This window comes from Macaca mulatta, chromosome 19 (genome assembly GCF_049350105.2).
Source record: "Macaca mulatta isolate MMU2019108-1 chromosome 19, T2T-MMU8v2.0, whole genome shotgun sequence".
NCBI classification, from domain to species: Eukaryota; Metazoa; Chordata; class Mammalia; order Primates; family Cercopithecidae; genus Macaca; species Macaca mulatta.
In genome coordinates this window covers 44,204,663-44,224,333 of record NC_133424.1, presented here as the reverse complement: position 1 = coordinate 44,224,333, position 19,671 = coordinate 44,204,663, and the positions used below count along the sequence as shown (strand labels likewise).

Below are 19,671 nucleotides of genomic sequence, written 5' to 3'. Positions count from 1 at the left end.
GCTGTTGGGCTGTGCCTCATCCTAACCTGCCTTCTTCCCTGCTGGCCTGAGGAATTCACCCGAGAGCAGAGCCTCTTCCTTCTCACACCTCTGCCTAAAAGCCCTGCTGGCTCCTGCTGCCCTGCATGATGAACCTACCACGCCACATCGTAATCGGCATGGCCTTCTGCAGCTCTGGCCTCCCTCTCTGGCCTCCCCTCAGTACTTCTCTTCCTGCCACCTGCTGTGACCTCACCAGGCGACTTACTCTTTCCTGTACAAGCCACTCCCTTCCCAGGGACCAAAGAACATGGCACCAGGCCTGATGTGGTTTTTGGAACAAAGTCAGGTGACTTTGATATAACATTGTCAACATCAATTAACATTTTAAAACTTTTCCCCTGAACCTTTTCAGATATAACTGGTAGAGCACGTCAAAGATATACAGAAATAACCAGAGAAAAGTTTGAGGCATTAAAAGAAGAAAATATGCACCTAAACAATACGAATCAAAGCCTTACCCTTAAACTAAACACAGTGAAACAAGCAATGAAAGAACTACAGTTAAAACTTAAAGGAATGGAAAAAGAGAAGAGAAAACTCAAAGAGGCTGAGAAGGCGTCGTCACAGGAAGGTGGGGATGGACAGTGCCTTTATTAGAGGAACGAGCAGGACTTCACTCAATTATTTTGAGAGTTAATATTTTATGTCATGATATTTGTTGATATTTGTGTTGGTAATTTATGCTGTAATATTTCAGGTTTTTTTGTTACTATCTTTACGTTTGTTGAGATTTTATTTCATCTGCTATATCATTATTACACTAAAGAAATTCCTCAGGTTGGAAAGAAGCTGAATTTACAAAAATAAAACAAAGAAATTCCAATACTTCTTTTGGAACTTGATGCTTAGCTTACATATATTTCACTTCAGTTTTTATCTGCAAGAGAAGCATATAAAAATTCCTCCTTTACCATAAACTTATCAATGATTATATTTTCCTTGCTAATTTGATAGGTTAAAAAAAGAAATAGTATTTAATTTGTATTTCTTTTATTATTGATGAACCTGAATATTTTTTCATATCTTTGCACGTCATTTTCTTTTTCTTTCGTAAAGCTATCCACTTTATTTATTTATTTTTTAGAGACAGCATCCTACTCTTTTCACCCAGGTTGGACTACAGTGGAGTGATCAGAGCTCACTATAACCTTGAACTCCTGGGCTCAAGTGATCCTCCCACCTCAGCCTCCTGATGGTGAACGCCATCATGCCTGGCTAAGCTTTTTTTTAATAGCAATGAGGCCTCGTTGTGTTGCCCAGGCTGGTCTCAAACTCCTGACCTCAAGGATTTTTCCTCCTTAGCTGCTCAAAGGGCTGGGATTATAGGTATGAGCCACTATGCATGGCCAAGTTGCCCACTTTACATTGAGACACTTGACTTCTTTTTATTGATTTGCAGGAACTCCTTACATATGAAAGATTTTATCCCTTTGTCATAGGTGTAATATTTTCTTAGTTTGTTGATAATTGGGCTAAATCTATAAAATGTTTTTCTTTTATGACTTATACCCTTGGCATTAAGTCATTTTTAACTCTAAAGTTATAAAAATATTCACCAATATTTTCTCTATACCTTTTTCTATTTATATAAAACTAATAATATAGCTTTAAGTAAGGTGGTATCAGTTTTTTTCATATAGACCCTGCATAATTCTTATCTTAGGCACATTTATTTTTAGACACTGTATATTATTTGTGCTGTTACCTTGTGGGATCTATTTTCTGTTTTGTTTTCTAATAGGACATTGCTATTATGTGGGAAGGTTATTAGCTGTAATACATTTTCCATGTATTCTATATGATTTTTCAAAGCACATATTTTTATGTCATCTGAAACATGACTATTCCTTTCCAACTTGAAACTTTTATTTTACTTTATTGTACATGCAAAGACTTCCACAAACTTCCAATATAATGTTAACTATTCAGTGTTTAAAAATGTTGTAACTTTTATTCACACACACACATAGACGCAACATACACACACAGACACACACACACGCAGTTCATTGCCTCTGAGAGTGAAAGAGGGAGGAAAAGCAAATGATTTGCAATTTAAATAAAATCTGGATAAATCTGACATTATTTCTTATAGTATAATATTAAATTTTTTCCCCTAGTTGCTGCACCTGAATTACTTTATCTGCGAAAACAAGCTCAAGAACTGGTGGATGAAAATGATGGATTGAAAATGACTGTCCATCGTTTGAATGTAGAACTCAGTCGATATCAGACAAAATTCAGGCATTTGTCCAAGGAAGAGGTAATGTTTCCAATTGTGAAAATCAGCTTTTTGGATTTTTTAGCCTTTACTGTTGAATTGATTTCCGATCTTGAGAGGTTCTTATTTATTATAATTTGATGTAAGAAAAGCTGTGTCCAAGGCACAATGTTTCTAAGAACCATTCTGTTTTTTGCCTTCTTCCCTCCCTTCTTCCCCATAATAAAGGCAATAAAGACTAAAACATTGAGACAATACAGAAGCATACAAAGTAAAAGAGGCTGGATGAGGTGGCTCGTGCCTGTAATCCTAGCACTTTCAGAGGCTAAGGCTGGAGAATTGCTTGAGCTCTGGAGTTTGAGACCAGCCTGCGCGACATAGCGAGACCTAGTCTCTACAAATAAAAGATTTTTAAAACTTGGCTGAGTGTGGTGGCGCATGCCTGTAGCCACTCAGGAGGCTGAGAAAAGAGGATCTCTTGAGCATGGGAGGTCGAGGGTGCAGTGAGCTGAGATCACGCCGCCACTGCACTCTAGCCTGGGTGACAGAGCAAGACCCTGTCTCGAAAATTAAAAAAAAAAAAAAATAACAAAAGTAAAAGAATGAAAGTCTGTGTCGGCTGCTCCCTTCTCAGTCACGTTCCTGGAAGTTGCAGCTGTTGTCAGTGCATGAACTTGGAAAGGAAAGGAGAGTTTTCAGTTCTAAGGATAGTTGCAGAGTCCAACTCCACACACTCTCGCTGAGCAGGTCACTGCATGAGATGCTGGGAGGAGTGCCAGATGAACCAATGCTCAGGTCCTTACTCTTACAGAGCTCGGGGCTATGAGGATGTGAGCAACACTGTGGATACAGGAGAGGGAGGCACTACTGGCTGGGCTCTTGCAGGGGTAGAGGGCGGGGAGGCACACGGTGTTCTCCCGCAGCTCCTGGGAGTTCAGGCCTCATGGGCTTCTGAGTTGCTTTTTGAAGGAGGGCTTACATTTCACTTTTTTTTTTTTTTAATAACAGCTTTGAGATATAATTGACGTAGCATCCAATTCATACCCATTTTAAAAGTGTACCATTTAGTGGTTTTTATTGTAGTCACAGAATCATGCAACCCTCACCACAATCAATTTTAGAGCACTTCTGTTAAATCAAGAAATGTCAGCTGGGCATGGTAGCTCACATCTGTAATCCGAGCACTTTGGGAGGCTGAGGTGGGCGGATCATTTGAAATCAGGCATTTGAGACCAGCCTGACCAACATGGTGAAACTCCATCTATACTAAAAATACAAAAAAATTAGCCAGGTGTGGTCATGTGCACTTGTAATCCCAGCTACTTGGGAGGCTGAGGCAGGAGAATCGCTTGAACCTGGGAGGCAGAGGTTGCAGTGAGCCGATATCATGCCTCTGCACTCCAGCCTGGGTGACAAAGAGAGTGAGACTCCATCTCAAAAAAAAAAAAAAAAAAGGAAGTGTCAAACCTGTTGGGAATCACTCCCTACATTACCCTGCTACCCACTTCCTCCAACTCAGCCCCTGGTAACCACTGATCTATTTTATGTCTCTATTAATTTGCCAATTCTGAACATTTCATAGAAATGAAATCATACAAGACATGACTTTGTGTGACTGACTTTCACTTAACATAATACTAACTTTTAAACAAAAACAAATAAAGTTGTTGGGGTCCTATAATTCAAAACCTGCTTGCTAGGTCAGGGCCTTCTGCAGAACCGTGGGGCAGGTAGACAGGCCCAGGGACAGCCTCCTCCCAAGTTGTCTTCTGCCCCGTGCAAATGCCACGTTCTCCATGACAGTCTTCCCGGATCAACCCAGCCAGAAGTGATTGATCTCTGTCTTTTTTTTTTTTTTTCAGACACAGTCTCTGTCGCCCAGGCTGGAGTGCAGCAGCATGATCTCAGCTCACTGCAACCTCTACCTCCTGGGTTCAAGTGATTCTTGTTTCTCAGCCTCCTGAGTGGCTGGGATTACAGGCGTGTTCCACCGCACCCAGCTAATTTTTGTATTTTTAGTAGAGATGGGGTTTCACCATGTTGGCCAGGTTGGTCTCGAACTCCTGACCTCAAATGATCCACCCTCCCCAGCCTCCCAAAGTGCTGGAATTACAGGCATGAGCCACCATGCCTGGCCCTCTGTCTCTTTTAAACAATTGCAGACTTTTGTTTGTAATCACTCTTAAGGCACTTATAGCATTCTACCGTATACTATTTTTGTATATCATGTTCATTTGTGTTAGTGGTATTTATTTCTGTTACTAGGTCGTATAATCCTTGAAAACAAGGGTTGCGTTGCAGTGTCCATAATGATTTAGCAAGTTGCCAACGTTTGCAGAGTGAGTGAGTAATTACCTAGATACTAAGGTGTTCACGTTGGAAAGCTTTTGTGAAATAAATAATTATTTTGTCCAGGCCATTGATACCAGATTTTCCCTCCTGCTGTAAACAAATAGAAAACCAGACAGAATATGTAATGCAAATGTTTACAGATGTCAAACAGCAGGCAGTACCGGCCTATGACCCTCAAGAGCAGCAGGATAAATAGATGAGCCTGTGATCTGCTTTCTGTCAGGAGGCAGTCTCAGATCACAGAGCAGGGAGGAAGGGCCGGAGCTGAGCCCTTCCCTGAGTTCAACAGAGATGAGAGTCTGGGGAAGCTGAGGAGACTAGAATTTGTACGGCAAGAGTACCAGAAAGAAGGGAGTCCTGGAGAGAAAGAGCTACTTATATAAATCTGCATGGGCTCCTTGGAGTCTTGTGGAATACCACCCTGCACATGTGTAGGATGAGACTCCAAGAGACTGGGCAGAAAATAAGAACAGGGAGCTGTGAGCTGCATGGTTCCCAGAGCTCACACAGCACTGGGAACCTTCAAGTTCTGCCCAGCCGCAATGGAGAGACCTTGCATTGAGTCAAGAGCACAAGAGGGCCATGCCTGAGAGGTATGGCTCAAAGAGCTTTTTAGGAAAGGTTACTACAGACTTACCATGACCAGGGTGAAAAAACAAGCCTCGGAAGCATGAAGGGGATCCACAAGCAACTTAGGAGCTGAAAGAAAGAGAGAGAGAGAGAAAGAGAGAGAGAGAGGAGGGAGGAAGGAAGGAAGGGAGGAAGGAAAAGAAACCAGTACTCGTTAAAGGAAGATAACAAAATCCAGCCACTCAACAATGTGACATTAAAAAGTTCCATATCCAGTGAAAACAGTCACTAGATATGTTCCAGATTTTAAAAGACTAAAAAGGGCTGGAGGCCAGGTGCAGTGACTCACACCTATAATCCCAGCACTTTGGGAGGCTGAGGCGGGCAGATCACTTGAGGTCAGGAGTTCGAGACAAGGCTGGCCAATATGGTGAAACCCTGCTTCTACTAAAAATACAAAAATTAGCCAAGTGCGGTGGCACACACACCTGTAGTCCCAGCTACTCGGGGAGGCTAAGGCATGAGAATCTCTTGAACCTGGGAGGTAGAGGTTACAGTGAGCCAAGATCTTACCGCTGTACTCCAGCCTGTGCGACAGAGTGAGACTCTGTCTCAAAAAAACAAAAAACAAAACAAAACAAAAAGGGCCAGGTGTGCTGGCTCATACTTGCAGTCCCAACACTGGGAAGCTGAGGCAGGAGGATCACTTCAGCCCAGGAGTTCAAGAGAGGCCTGGGCAACATGAGGAAACCCCATTTCTACAAAAAATACAAAAATTAGCCAGGTATGGTGGCGTGCGCCTGAGCAGTCTGAGCTGCTCAGGAGGCTAAGGTGGGAGGATTGCTTGAGCCCAGGAGGCAGAAGTTGCAGTGAGCCGTGATCTCACCACTGCACTCCAGCCTGGGTGATGGAATGAGACTCTGTCTCAAAAAAAAAAAAAAAAAAAAGAGGACATAAAAGACTTGATAGCTAAATGCAACATGTGACCCTGAACTGGATCCTTGATCAGAAAAGAACATTAGTAGGAAAATAGATGAAATTTGAAGATAACGTATAGGTTAGGTTAGAAAATAGTAGTATAGGCTACTCTAGCCTACTATAGGCTACTCTAGGCATACTGCCTATGGGGTACCCCTGCTCTACAAGGAGCAGTAATATATATACATATATATATTGTATATATATTATGAAAATAGCATTGTTATCAGTGTTGATTTCCTGATTTTCAAGACAGTACTGTGGTTAAGTATATTAATGTTTTTGTTTTTAGGAAATACAAGTATTTAGAGGAAAAGGGGCATTATATCTGCAAATTACTCTCAAACATTTCAGAAAAAATATTCTCTCATGTATACATACATACATAGAGATAGATAGATGGGAGGGTATATGAGAGAGTGGATGGATGGATGGATGGATGGATGGATGGATGGATGGATGGATGGATGGGTTGGCGGGCAGGTGGGTGGGTAGGCAGATGGATAGATAGATCAATGCATAGATGGGCAATGCCCAGTCTAGATTAAGAATATCTAAGACTTGAAATTTCAGAGGAAGCGTGGTTTAACTTGTCTTCAATATTTGTTTTGTTCTTAGAGCTTAAATATTGAAGGCCTCCCATCCAAGGGCCCTATACCACCCTGGTTGGTAAGTGAAAGTTATTTAATTTCAGGCCCATATTTTCAGGCTGTGTTTGCATAGCTATTAAAAACCATTTCAGGCCAGGCGCGGTGGCTCATGTCTGTAATCCCAGCACTTTGGTAGGCTGAGGCGGATGGATCATTTGAGGTCAAGGGTTCAAGACCAGCCTGGCCAACATGGTGAAATCCTGTCTCTACTAAAAATACAAAAATTAGTCGAGCATGATGGTGCATGCCTATAGTCCCAGCTACCTGGGAGTCTGAGGCAGGAGAATCACTTGAACCCGGGAGGTGGAGGTTGCAGTGAGCTGAGATCATGCCACTGCACTCCAGCCTGGGCTGCAGAGTGGGAATGGATTCAGGCAACGGAACTCATTCTAACCGCAGGAGGCCAAGCCTGTGTGGGTGTTGTAGATGCCTCCTGTGCCCCCTGCATTCCTCTGGGTTCCTCATTTAAGTGTCCATATAGATCCCTGAAATTGGAAGGATCCAGCAAAAGAAATGTTGGTTGTTCTGGGATCCTGAGCTGGGAGGGTCCTTAAAAAACAATAACAACAGCAACCAAAGAAACCATTTCAAACAAGTGTAACTTCTTGCCATTTAAAAATTTGCTGGTTGTGTTTAGATGTAAGAAATATATTAACCTTCTTATTTTTTTTTCTTTTTATTTTTTTGAGACGGAGTCTCGCTCTGTCGCCCAGGCTGGAGTGCAGTGGCGCGATCTCGGCTCACTACAAGCTCTGCCTCCCAGGTTCATGCCATTCTCCTGCCTCAGCCTCATGAGTAGCTGGGACTACAGGCACCCGCCATCACGCCCGGCTAGTTTTTTGTATTTTTATCAGAGACAGGTTTTCACCGTGTTAGTCAGGATGGTCTCGATCTCCTGACCTCGTGATCCACAGCCTCGGCCTCGGCCTCCCAAAGTGCTAGAATTACAGGCATGAGCCACCGTGGCTGGCCTATACTAACCTTCTTTTGCTGTCTTTCTTCAGTTGGATATAAAATACCTGTCACCATTGTTGCTGGCTTATGAAGATATAATGAAAGAGAAGGACGAGCTCAATGCCACCCTCAAGGTAGGCTGGCAAATGTCTCAGAAGAGACAAGATTTATAAAATATAGGACTGCTTCAAATTTTATAGAAACGTTTTGAATGTAGGTATACCCAGCGTACTATAGATAATCAAATGTTTATTAGAGGGCAGAAAGGAGGAAGGAAGGAGTGTGGCAGGGTGGGATGGAGGGAGGGAGGGAAAGAAGGAAGAGGGGAGGAAGTAAGGGAGTGATTGGCAGAGCAGGGGGGTGGATAGGGAGTGAGGGGAGAATTATGGAGGGTCAGAGCAGTGCTGCATGAGAAGCCATGGCTTTCTGGACAGCCAGCCCATATGGGCTGAGATCTTGGGGTGCAGGGAAGACAGCAGTGGGGAAGCGCTTCTTTCTGGCACTCTGCAGCTGCAAATACCACCATTAGAAGGGCCATTTGTGCTGGGCACGGTGACTCACGCCTGTAATCTCAGCACTTTGGGAGGCCAAGGTGGGTGGATCACATGAGGTCAGGAGATTGAGACCATCCTGGCCAACATGGTGAAACCCTGTCTCTACTAAAAATACAAAAATTAGCTGGTGTGGTGGCACGTGCCTGTAATCCCAGCTATTCGGGAGGCTGAGGCAGGAGAATGGCTTGAACCGGGGAGTTGGAGGTTGCAGTGAGCTGGCATTGCATCACTGCACTCCAGCCTGGCGACGGGGCAAGATTCTGTCTCAAAAATAAAACAAAACAAAACAAACAAATAAAAGAAGGGCTATTTGGGCAGACATGGGAAGGAAAGGCTGGAGATGTTTTAGGCAAACTTAGATGCTTCTTAATTCTAGGATGAGCTGACCCTAGGGAAGTCCGATTGCTGAGCTGTTTGACATGGAGAAGAAGTGAGGTTTTTATCCATTTCTGCCTTGTCCACCGCCGTTTTGTGGGAATGGCTTTGGGCAGTGGAGCTCATTCTAACCGCAGGTGTGGGTTAGAGAGGCTTCCCGTGCCTCCTGCATTCGTCTGGATTCCTCATTTAAGTGTCCATATAGATCCCTGAAATTGAAGGATCCAGTGAAAGAAATGTTGGTTGTTCTGGGATCCTGAGCTGGGAGGGTCCTTTAAGAGACTCCCAGCTTGTTCCTCGTCAGTGATGCTGTCCTGTGTCCATGTCCCATGGAAAGGAATTTTAATCCTTTTCATTTAGACTTAGTGTTGGATGCTTAATTTTCTAAGAGCATGTATGAATCTTGTACTAATTGAGTATATAACAGTCCTAATAACTAATAATATTATTATTTTGGTGCTCCTTCTAAATCAGGGTCAGCACACACTTTCTGTAAAGGGCAAGTTAATAAGTACTTTAGGCTTTGGAGGCCATGCAGTTTCTGTTTGTACCTGCTCAGCCCCGCTGTTGCAACATGAAAGCAGCTGAGGATAACATGTAAATAATGGGCGAGGCCGTGTTCCAATAAAACTTTATTTATAAAAACAGCCAGCTGGTTTGCACACTTTAGTTTGCCTGATCCCTGTTCCAAAAAAGAGTCACATGGACTGCCAGCAGTGAGTGAGTGTGTCTGGGTGGAGGGATGAGAGGAGAAGCTACTTGATAGTGCTGCTTTTAGTTAAAAGGGTGTAAGCATAAACATCTGACAGCTGGGAGTAGAATATTTTAGAGGCACACCAGAGTAAATATTGGCACCTCAGATTCTCACCAAAGGACAGTGCAGGACACAGAAACTGGAAAAGCCCTGATGGCGGAGGCTCAGCTGAAGTGTCACACACAGACTGTTGGGAGCTGAAACAGACATAGACTGTTAGGCATCAAAACCGGCCCAGCGACAGACCTCGTGTTGCGGCTAATGGCCAATTAAGCTCTGCAGACTGATGATGCTAGTAAGACACTTTCTCATGGTTGTCATGGACAAAACTAATAGCCTTGGCTGGATGTGGTGGCTCATGCCTGTAATTCCAGCATTTTGGGAGGCTGAGGCAGGAAGATTGCTTGAGCCTAGGAGTTCAAGAGCAGCCTTGAGTAACATGGCAAAACCTTGTCTATACACAAAATACAAAAATTAGCCAGGCATGGTGGCACAGGTACTTGGTAAGCTGAGGTGGGAGGATCACTTGAGCCTGGGAGGTTGAGGCTGCAGTGAGCTATGATTGCACTACTGCACTCTAGCCTGGGCGACGGAGCAAGACCCTGTCTCAAAAAAAAAAAAAAAAATTAAGAGCTTCCTCCAACTCCCACACTAACTAACCCCTTCCCCACCAAATCTAGCTTTAATTAAGGATGAAAAGGTGTTATTTTTTGTATTAAAAACCTCTAGTTTATTATCCTGCATCTTTAAACAAAGGAAAATGTCAGTGTTGATGGGCATCTCTGCCTTTTCTATCAGTATTTGGCAGTTAGAGAACAATGTTAGCAAATTAGGAATCCGATATTGAAAGCCCAGGTTCTTTGCCTCTTGTACTTTGGTCCTAGTGCTTTCTCACTAGACTGTAGGCTCCCTGAGAGCAGGCACCACTCGTGCTGGTACCGAGTGTTGAAGGCTGGCCCGTTGTGAGACCTTGCTAAATGGCTATTACCATTTGATTTTAGTCACCGCAGCAGCACCAGAACTGAGAAGTATAGATGCATGGGTATGTGTGTGTTATAATTTACGTACATTTTATTTCAGGAGGAAATGAGAATGTTTAGGATGCGAGTCCAAGAAGTGGTGAAAGAAAATGAAGAATTGCACCAAGAGTTAAATAAGAGTAGTGCTGTTACCAGTGAGGAATGGCAAGTGGCATTGTGTTTCTGCTCTTTTGCTAACTTAAAACAAATGATAATAAGAAAATATGTTATAAAATTATCAAATGCATAACTACATTCTTAAATATTTTAAGGGAGAGTTTCTAAGAAATTAATAAGGTATAATAAAACCCTAATAAATTATTCTAAACTTATATTTTAAAGATGACTTTTAAAATTCTAAGTAGGTTCTCAAACCTGAAATATAGTTGCTTTCTGCTTTTTATTTTCTGAGGTGGTATTTTTCTAGGGTGATTTTTCCATCTCAGACCTGGAGAGTCTCATCCCTTCTTAGGCCCCAGTGCTGGCTCCCAGGGTTTGAGAACAGAAAGATCAAAATGGCCTCCCAAAACAGAAAGCTCATGAGGCTTGCATGACCAGCTCTCATCCGCCCTGCCCTGGCAGATTCCCTGACAACTGAGGTTGCCCCACTTCCAACCTGTCCTTCCTCCGAAAGCCCCTCTGCACTCCTCACCCTCTAGGTCCTACTGGAATGGTGCTTGTCTATAGCGTTGCCTTCAGGAGAGGCCATTATTGCTCCCTTGTCTCTGTTTTCTCTTCTCTTCTCTTCCTTTTCTTTTCTTTTCGAGACAGAATCTCGCTATGTTGCCCAGGCTGGAGTGCAGTGGCATGATCTTGGCTCACTGCAACCTCTGCCTCCTGGATTCAAGCGATTCTCCTGCCTCAGCCTTCTCAGTAGCTGGGATTACAGGCATGTGCCACCACGCCCGGCTAATTTTTGTATTTTTAGTAGAGGTGGGGTTTCACCACGTTGGCCAGGCTGGTCTCAAACTCCTGACCTCATGTGATCTACCTGCCTTGGCCTCCCAAAGTGCTGGGATTATAGGCGTGAGCCATCATGCCCGGCGTCTCTGTTTCTTAAGTTGTTTTAGAGTTAGGGTCTCACTCTATCGCCCAGGCTGGAGTGCAGTGGCTCCGCCATAGCTCACTGCAGCCTCAACCTCCTGGGCTCAAGCCATCCTCCCACCTCACCTTCCCAAGTAGCTGGGACTACAGGTGTGCCCTACCATGCCCAGCCATTTAAAAAATTTTTTTCATAGAGACAGTCTCGCTGTGTTACCCAAGCTGGTCTCAAACTCTTGGGCTCCAGTGATCCTCCCATCTTGGCCTCCCAAAGTGCTGGTATTGCAGGCATGAGCCACTGCACGTGGCCCCTTGTCTCCAGTTCTGATGTACCCCTAAACACATGCCCTATCCCAGTACCTGCCACACTGTGCCTGCCTATCCTGTCTGCCTCCACATCTGCCTCCATCTTCTCCTTTGTGAACTCTGCAAGGGCAGGAACCAGTGTCCTGCTCATTTTTGTGTGTGGCCCCGCATCTAGCACAGCAACAGCAAATGCCTGTTAACTGAATTAGAGAAAGTATACGTCTTGAAAAGCCTAAAAGCAATATCTAGGCAGGACTAAGAAAACAAAAATTATTCACTTTGAGTAGGTATGTTATATTTAGTGTTTTCAAATGGCCTTAACATCACTGGAAAAAATGAAGTATTTTCTATACGTGATGTTTAGAAATCTGGAATTGAGTCAACAGCACTCTTACCATTGGCTCTCCCTGATTTTCTAGTCACTGATGCATCAGGTGGGACTGGCCCAGGCAACTCCTAGGTCTTGGTGCTCTGTGACCTCCCTGGCTGAGCTTGGATTTTCTTCCGTCAGGGTTCCTAGTGTGTCTCCCCTCGCACCCTCCTTGAACAGTGGCCTGGAAAGCAGCTTAGCCAGGCTGGGGCTCAAGAGATCTTGTCAGATTCTGGAACCCCGTGTTCCTTCCCTAGCCTTGTATATAGCCACAAATCCAACTTGTCTGCGTTTCCTTAAAATAAAATCAACGAAACACAGGAAAGAAAGGCAGGCCCTGCTTTCAAATGCTTTCAAGGGGCTCAAGAGACTTTGTCAGATTCTGGAACCCCGTGTTCCTTCCCTAGCCTTGTATATAGCCACAAATCCAACTTGTCTGCATTTCCTTAAAATAAAATCAATGAAACAAAGGAAAGAAAGGCAGGCCTTGCTTTCAAATCCACAGCCCCGCAGTGTTCCCCAATCCTGTATGTGTTGGGATTTGAAATCTGCCCTTTGCTCTAGCATGATGGCCCACACCAGCATGGGGAGAGCATCAGGCTTGCTCAGGGCCTCCCTGAGCAATTCTTTGAATTCACTGCCCTCAAGCTGCAGGAGGGTCTCTGGGCTCTGGAGCATCACACTTGGTGGGCAGAGCTCCTTGCTACTCTCAGTACCTACACACATGCACGGCTGCTAAACCTGCATGCAGCACTTGGTTCACAGACTTCACACTTCAGCAGACACTTTCTTTCTTTCTTTCTTTTCTTTTTTTTTTTTTTGAGACAAAGTCTTGCTCTGCCATCCAGGCTGGAGTGTAGTGGTGCAATCTTGACTCACTGCAACCTCCACCTCCCGGGTTCAAGTGATTCTCCTGCCTCAACCTCCCGAGTACCTGGGATTACAGGCGCCCACCACCATGCCTGGCTAATTTCTTTTTGGATTTTTAGTAGAGATGAGGTTTCACCACATTGGACAGGCTAGTCTCCAACTCCTGACCTCAGGTGATCCACCTGCCTCAGCCTCCCAAAGTGCTGGGATTACAGGCATGAACCACCACACCTGGCCCAGCAGACACTTTCTGCTTGGTTGCCAGTAATTTCTCAATGAACTTCTGGGCTGCAAGTAAATTTTGTATATTTCTTTTCCTAACTTCCCCTGAATCACTGGCTAACCTCAGGCTTAATGGGTCTGTTTCTTTCTCTATAAAATAAGAGGGAGGCTGGACGCAGTGGCTCATGCCTATAATTCCAGCACTTTGGGAGGTTGAGGCGGGAGGATCAGTTGAGGCCAAGAGTTTGAGACCAGCGTGGCCAATATGGTGGAACTGCTTCTCTACTAAAAATATAAACATTAGCCAGGCATGGTGGCGCATGCCTGTAATCCCAGCTACTCGGGAGGCTGAGGCGGGAGAATCACTTGAACCCAGGAGGTGGAGGCTGCAGTGAGCCAAGATCGTGCCACTGCACTCCAGCCTGGGCAACAGAGTGAGACCCTGTCTCAAATAAAAATAAAATAAATAAGTAAAACAAAACAAGAGGGAGTGTTGAACCAAATCTGAGATTCTGAACTTTTTTTAGGAATGAGGGATCAATCCCTTTCATTTTAAAAAGAAATGGCTTGGGCTCAGTGGTTCACCCCTGTAATCCTAATGCTTTGGGAGGCTGAGGTGGGAGAAGCACTTGAAGCCAGGAGTTCGGGGCTGCAGTGAGCTATGATCACACCACTGTGCACCAGCCTAGGCGACAGAACAAGACCTTGTCTCAAAAACAAAACAAAAACAAAAACAAAACAATTAAAAATTAGCTGGGCATGATGGCATGCACCTGTAGTCCTAGCTAGTCAGGAGGATCTGTTAAGCCCAAGAATTCAAGGCTACAGTGAGCTCTGATGGTGCCACTGTACTCCTGTCCTGCCTGGGTGACAGAGCAAGACCTTGTTTCTAAAAAATAAAAACTAAAATGAATGAAGGGAGGGAGGAAGGAAGGAATGAACAAATGAATGAATGAACAAATAAAGAAAAAGTCTTATAAATTAGTCCAAAACGCAGCCGGGCACGGTGGCTCACACCTGTGATACCAGCACTTTGGGAGGCTGAGGCGGGTGGATCACCTGAGGTCAGGAGTTCGAGACCAGGCTGGCCAACATGGAGAAACCCTGTCTCTACCAAAAAATATGAATATAAAAATTAGCTTGGTGTGGTGATGCATGCCTGTAATCCCAGATACTCGGGAAGCTGAGGTGGAGGTTGCAGTGGGCCAAGATCTCACCACTGCACTCCAGCCTGGGCAACAGAATGAGACCCTATCTCTCAATAAATAAATAAATAAATAAATAAATAAATCTAAAACATAAAACAGACCATCGTGGAGCTGCCCAGTTTGTGGCGGGAATGAGGAGGCTAGCACAGACCAGTTCTGGGTGAGTCCCCTCCTGACAGCATGGCAGCCTACTCTGTGGGTGCTGGTAGCAGGCAAGAGACACCCCCACAGTGCCCAGGAGCCAGTCAGTGCACAGCCTCTGTTGGGGCCACACCATTGTTACAGCCTGACTCCTTTCATCTTGTCTGTTTCCTTCCTCCTCCTTACCTTTAGGGTTTCAAGTGGAAAATCAAGATTGTTTACTGCTTTAGTAAGTAAACTTACTACCCAGTGTACTTTGGGTGGTCAACATTTCAGTAGATGATTTCTAAGGTCCCTTCAGCTCCTTCTAATCAGAATTTGTGATCTTGAGGGCTGAGCTGGGCTGGGGTTTACATTGCACTGGAAGGAGAGGATTTGCTTGTGCTTGAGAGGAAGGCTGGGGCAGATTCATACAGTTCTAAGAAACCATTTCAAAGCCTGCTAACAGAGTCTTTTTTTTTGCAAATATGCTACTGATTACAAAGGAGTATTTTAAAATTAAAATGGGAACTTACTATTTCTTTAAATATGTTCCATATGGGCTTCAGAATAATATAGTGGGTGGCAGGACTAGAGGTTTATACATATGAAACCTCATCAGCCATTTAGTGACTATTCAAGCTGGGTGCTGTGCACATGGGAGTCTCCTACTGTATCCTCTTTACTTCTGTACATGTTTGAAATTCTACATCTGAAAGCGTTTCTGAAGCAGTCCGTAATTCAGACTCGCGGCTGTCCTTCCCCAACTGACTGCAAATGGCAGGATTTGCTGCTGTGTTAATATGTTTAACATGGAGACATGGCTTGATATTCATTACCTATAATGCACCCATTGCTTCCTTTTAGATTCCAGAGTGTTTCTGTAACCATTCAGCACCTGAATCACAGTATTGCATCTTGTAAATCAATTGCAGGCGTCAGCTTCAGACTCAAGCAAAACTGGTTTTAGAGGAAAACAAGTTGTTGCTGGAGCAGCTGGAGATTCAGCAAAGGAAAGCCAAGGACAGCCACCAGGAGCACCTCCAAGAAGGTGAGGTCCTTCCAGCGAGGACTGGCCATGCAGTGATGTCACTATTGTCATTTTACCCTTCTATCTCCCTCCTGCCGGGGGCCCCGAATGAAAATGAGAGAAGTCATGTTTTACATTCTTGACTGAAATGCAGCTGTTTATAACCCTTCCATGTCATTACCCTCAATGCATAGATTGCTTTTTCATACTCCACAGTGTCTCTCATCATCCCATGGGTTTGTAAATCACTCGCAGGGATAGTGCTAGACTCAGCAGAACTGGTTTTGGGGTAAAATAGTACCTTAGAAATGGGAAAGATCATGCGAAGTAAACATCTGAAATAACACAGGGTCTCTTCCCAGATGTTTGTTGGATGAGTAAATAAGCAGAACCGTTCACGTTCTAAACAGTTCCCCTGTGTCCTTCCTTCCTTCAGTGCTGCGGGCACGGGAGGCGACATCTCTGCAGATTAGATCACTGTCAGACGCCTTCCGAGAGTGTCCCTCTTCCCGTGTCTTCCCATGCACTCTCCCAAACCCTAGGAGCTTCACAGTCTGGGACAGTGCACAACTGTAAGGAGGCCAGGCTAAGAGTCATCACTTCTGCTTTAAAACCACAATTTATGAGTACAAGAGATAGTGGCATTTTTTCCCTTTGTTTTACTGATTTTTCTTTCCTAGTGAAGAATGGCATAGGCTGGGAAACTGAAGCACAAGCCATCTTGCATGAGGCCGTGGCGCCCCGAGAAGCAGATGGAGGTTTTCCCCTCTCCAGCTGCTTTTGGAATGGCAGCCCCTTCCACGCCATGGCAGGTCCATGAGCAGCCCCTGCTGTTGCTGCAGTTGCGGGGCTAGCACTTCCTGTTTCTGAGAACCAGGTTGTGTTTAAAGATGAGAGCATCTCCCAGAGAGGTGCACAGGAGTTTCCTCCACGTGATTTCTCCTGAGAGCTGCGTGGCCCAGGAGTATTTGCCTTTACTCTGGCATTGTTAAGGGGAGAGGGGAAACAGAGTTGTGGAGCCTCTTATCTTTGTTTTCAGGGTTAGGGATGACATTAGTTTCCTATTTACTGAGCTTAATTTTCTTGAACATACCAGATCTGAACAGAAAGAGGATTTCTGGTCACATGGGGTAGGGAAAACCTTTTGACCTGTATGATCCAGTGAGTTGCCTGTGCTGTTTTCCCATTGCCCAGAAACAGCCATTCACTTTGACCAATTAGATATTTTCTCTTTTTTCTTTTTTTCTTTTTTTGAGACAGTCTCACTCTGTTGCCCAGACTGGAGTAGAGTGGCGTGATCTAGGCTCACTGCAACCTCCGCCTTCCAGGTTCCAGCGATTCTCCTGTCTCAGCCTCCTGGGTAACTGGGATTACAGTCACGTGCCGCCACTCGCAGCTAATTTTTGTATTTTCAGTAGAGGGGGTTTCACCATGTTGGCCATGCTGGTCTTGAACTCCTGACCTCAAGTGACCCACCCACCTTGGCCTCCCAAAATGCTAGGATTACAGGTGTGAGCCACCATGCCCAGTCACCAATTAGATATTTTCATAGAGTAGAGAGATGTACAGTTTTATGCTACAATAAAATACCTCTAAGTGCTAGTGTCAGCAGATGCTCAGGAAATGTCTTATTACATACAACTATGTAACACAGGATGAAAATATTTATGACTTACTTTAGATACAGGAAATAAAATAAAAGTTTAATGAGGAAAGGTAAGGAAAATAATAAATCAGTTCTTTAGCCATGTTTGATGTCCTTAAAAATCTTGAAAATCTTGCAGCATTAGGGACAATGTTATGACATATGCTTGCACACCCGTGTGTGATTTAAGGCTTCAGTCTCAGGAAAGTCAGTTAGTGAAGACTGGAATAATTTTTGGTAAAATATTATAGTGGATTTTATTTTTAAAAGGATATATTTAGTGAGTGCTTAATGTAGAGATAGTAATTTCTTTTGGCTTTTTTGGTTTTTGTTTTTGGAGACAAGGTCTCACTGTGTCATCCAGGCTGGAGTGCGGTGGCCCAGTCACGGCTCACTGTAGTCTTGAACTCCTGGGCTCAAGCAGTCCTCCTGCCTCAACCTCCCGGATATTTGGGACCACAGACGCATGTCACCATGCCCTGCTCATTTTTAAATTTTTATGTAGAGATGGGGTTTCACTCTGTTACCCAGGCTGGTCTCAAACTCCTGACCCCAAGCAATCCTCCCCTCAGCCTCCCAAAGGGCTGGGTTTACAGGTATGAGTCACTGCGCCCAGTAGGGACAGTAATATCTAAGGACAAAGCCTTTGGTGTTAATTTACAACACTCCAAAAGATCTTTTTTTTTTTTCTTTTCTGAGACAGAGCCTCACTCTGTTGCCCAGGCTAGAGTACGGTGGCGTGATCTCAGCTCACTGCAGCCTTTGCCTCCTGGGTTCAAGTGATTCTCGTGCCTCAGCCTCCTGAGTAGCTGGGATTACAGGCACCCACCACCACGCCTGACTAATTTTTGTATTTTTAGTAGAGACAGGGTTTCACCAACTTGACCAGGCTGGTCTTGAACTCCTGACCTCGTGATCCACCCGCCTCAGCCTCCCAAAGTGCTGGGACAGGTGTGAGCCATCACGCCCAGCTCAGAAGCTCTTTAAAAGGTCATTTTTATCAGCTGACTCTCATTAGTATTTCCTAATAGCCAATAATTGTGTTTTAAGAGGTCTTCTGTGCCAAGTTTTTATCCTTCTCTTTTGATTTTCAGTTTCTAAGCTGACTAAACAACTAATGCTCCTGGAGACGAAAACCCAGGGCCAGGAAAAGGAGCTGGTGGAGAACAGGGAACAGCTGGAGATTTTACGTGCCAAATGCCGAGAACTCAAAACACACTCGGATGGCAAAATCGCAATGGAAGTTCATAAATCAATTGTAAATGAATTAAAAAGGTAAGGATTTAATGTTTTGCCCTTTTTTTTTTTTTTTTTCCAAGACAGGGTCTTTCTGTGTTGCCCAGCCTGGTCCCAAACTCCTGGGCTCAAGTGATCTGCCCATCCCAGCCTCTCAAAGTTTTGGGATTACAGGCATGAGCCACTGTGCCCAGCTGATTTAATGACTTTTCAAGTATAATGAGTCACTCTGCCTGTGGTTATAGGCAGAATGGAGAGAGGTTGCTCAGTTCAGTTCTTTCTGGGTTTCTTCACCTACGGTCATGCACAACAGAGCGGCACAGGTGTCTGAAAGTGAGAATGGGACTTTTTTTTTTTTTTTGAGACGGACTCTCACTCTGTTGCCCAGGCTACAATGCAGTGGCGCAATCTCAGCACACTGTAACCTCCACCTCCTGGGTTCAAGCGATTCTCCTGCCTCAGCCTCCTGAGTAGCTGGGATTACAGGGGTGCATGACCATACCTGGCTAATTTTTGTATTTTTGGTAGAGACAGGGTTTCACCATGTTGACCAGGCTGGTCTCAAACTCCTGACCTCAAGTGATCTGCCTGCCTTGGCCTCACCTCCCAAAGTGCTGGAATTACAGGTCTGAGCCATCACACCCAGCCTGACTTTCTTTTTCTTTTAATAACTTTGGTAATAAATGGTAAATTAAAGTAGTGCCTGGCTCTCCTTGAGGGCTGCAGTCTGCACTTTGTGTATGATTTTTTTTTTCATGCTGTTTTGGCCTTTATTAATTTTAGAACCAAAGGCAGTTTAAAATAGTGGAACTGGGCTGAGAGTGGTGCCTCATGCCTGTAATCCCAACACTTTGAGAGGCAGAGGCTGGCAGGTCACTTGAACCCAGAAGTTTGAGACCAGCCTGGGCAAAACGGCGAAACCACATGTCTACAAAAAAAAAAAAAAAAAAAACCGAAAACTACAGGGGCATGCCCACCTGGCCACAATATATTTTTAAGTAAGGAGTTTAGGTTTTAAAACAGCACATAGAAAATGATTACAATTTTATTTTTTAAGAAGTGTGGGTGGCCGGGCGCGGTGGCTCACGCTTGTAATCCCAGCACTTTGGGAGGCTGAGTTGGGTGGATCACCTGAGGAGAGGAGTTTGAGACCA

The 19,671-nt window shown here is 44.5% G+C and overlaps 1 protein-coding gene and 1 long non-coding RNA gene across 6 annotated transcripts in view; one reads left to right on the top strand and one right to left on the bottom strand.

Moving 5' to 3' along the window:
• CEP89 (centrosomal protein 89) overlaps positions 1-19,671 on the top strand; it is a 97,675-nt gene that overhangs the window by 38,753 nt on the left and 39,251 nt on the right. For 3 of the 4 annotated variants that reach the window (XR_013410416.1, XR_013410415.1, XM_077982058.1), the window contains exons 8-14: positions 395-613; positions 2,163-2,305; positions 6,782-6,832; positions 7,818-7,901; positions 10,531-10,634; positions 15,542-15,657; positions 18,376-18,556. Coding sequence is in view for 1 of the 4 variants with exons in the window: in XM_077982058.1 (XP_077838184.1) it covers positions 395-613; positions 2,163-2,305; positions 6,782-6,832; positions 7,818-7,901; positions 10,531-10,634; positions 15,542-15,657; positions 18,376-18,556 (898 nt within the window). In the remaining 3 variants the exon portion in view is untranslated. Of the gene's footprint in view, positions 1-394; positions 614-2,162; positions 2,306-6,781; positions 6,833-7,817; positions 7,902-10,530; positions 10,639-15,541; positions 15,658-18,375; positions 18,557-19,671 lie in introns of all 4 variants that reach the window. The other variant, XR_013410417.1, reaches the window with a different exon arrangement.
• On the bottom strand, positions 3,572-19,476 carry LOC144337382 (uncharacterized). 2 transcript variants are annotated; one of them, XR_013410429.1, is made up of 4 exons: positions 19,060-19,476; positions 18,191-18,611; positions 11,483-11,751; positions 3,572-4,231 (listed from the first exon to the last, which is right to left on the bottom strand). It is a non-coding gene; the product is annotated as an uncharacterized LOC144337382 (long non-coding RNA). The 2 variants fall into 2 exon arrangements; XR_013410428.1 differs by having other exon boundaries at positions 11,483-11,762; positions 18,203-18,611.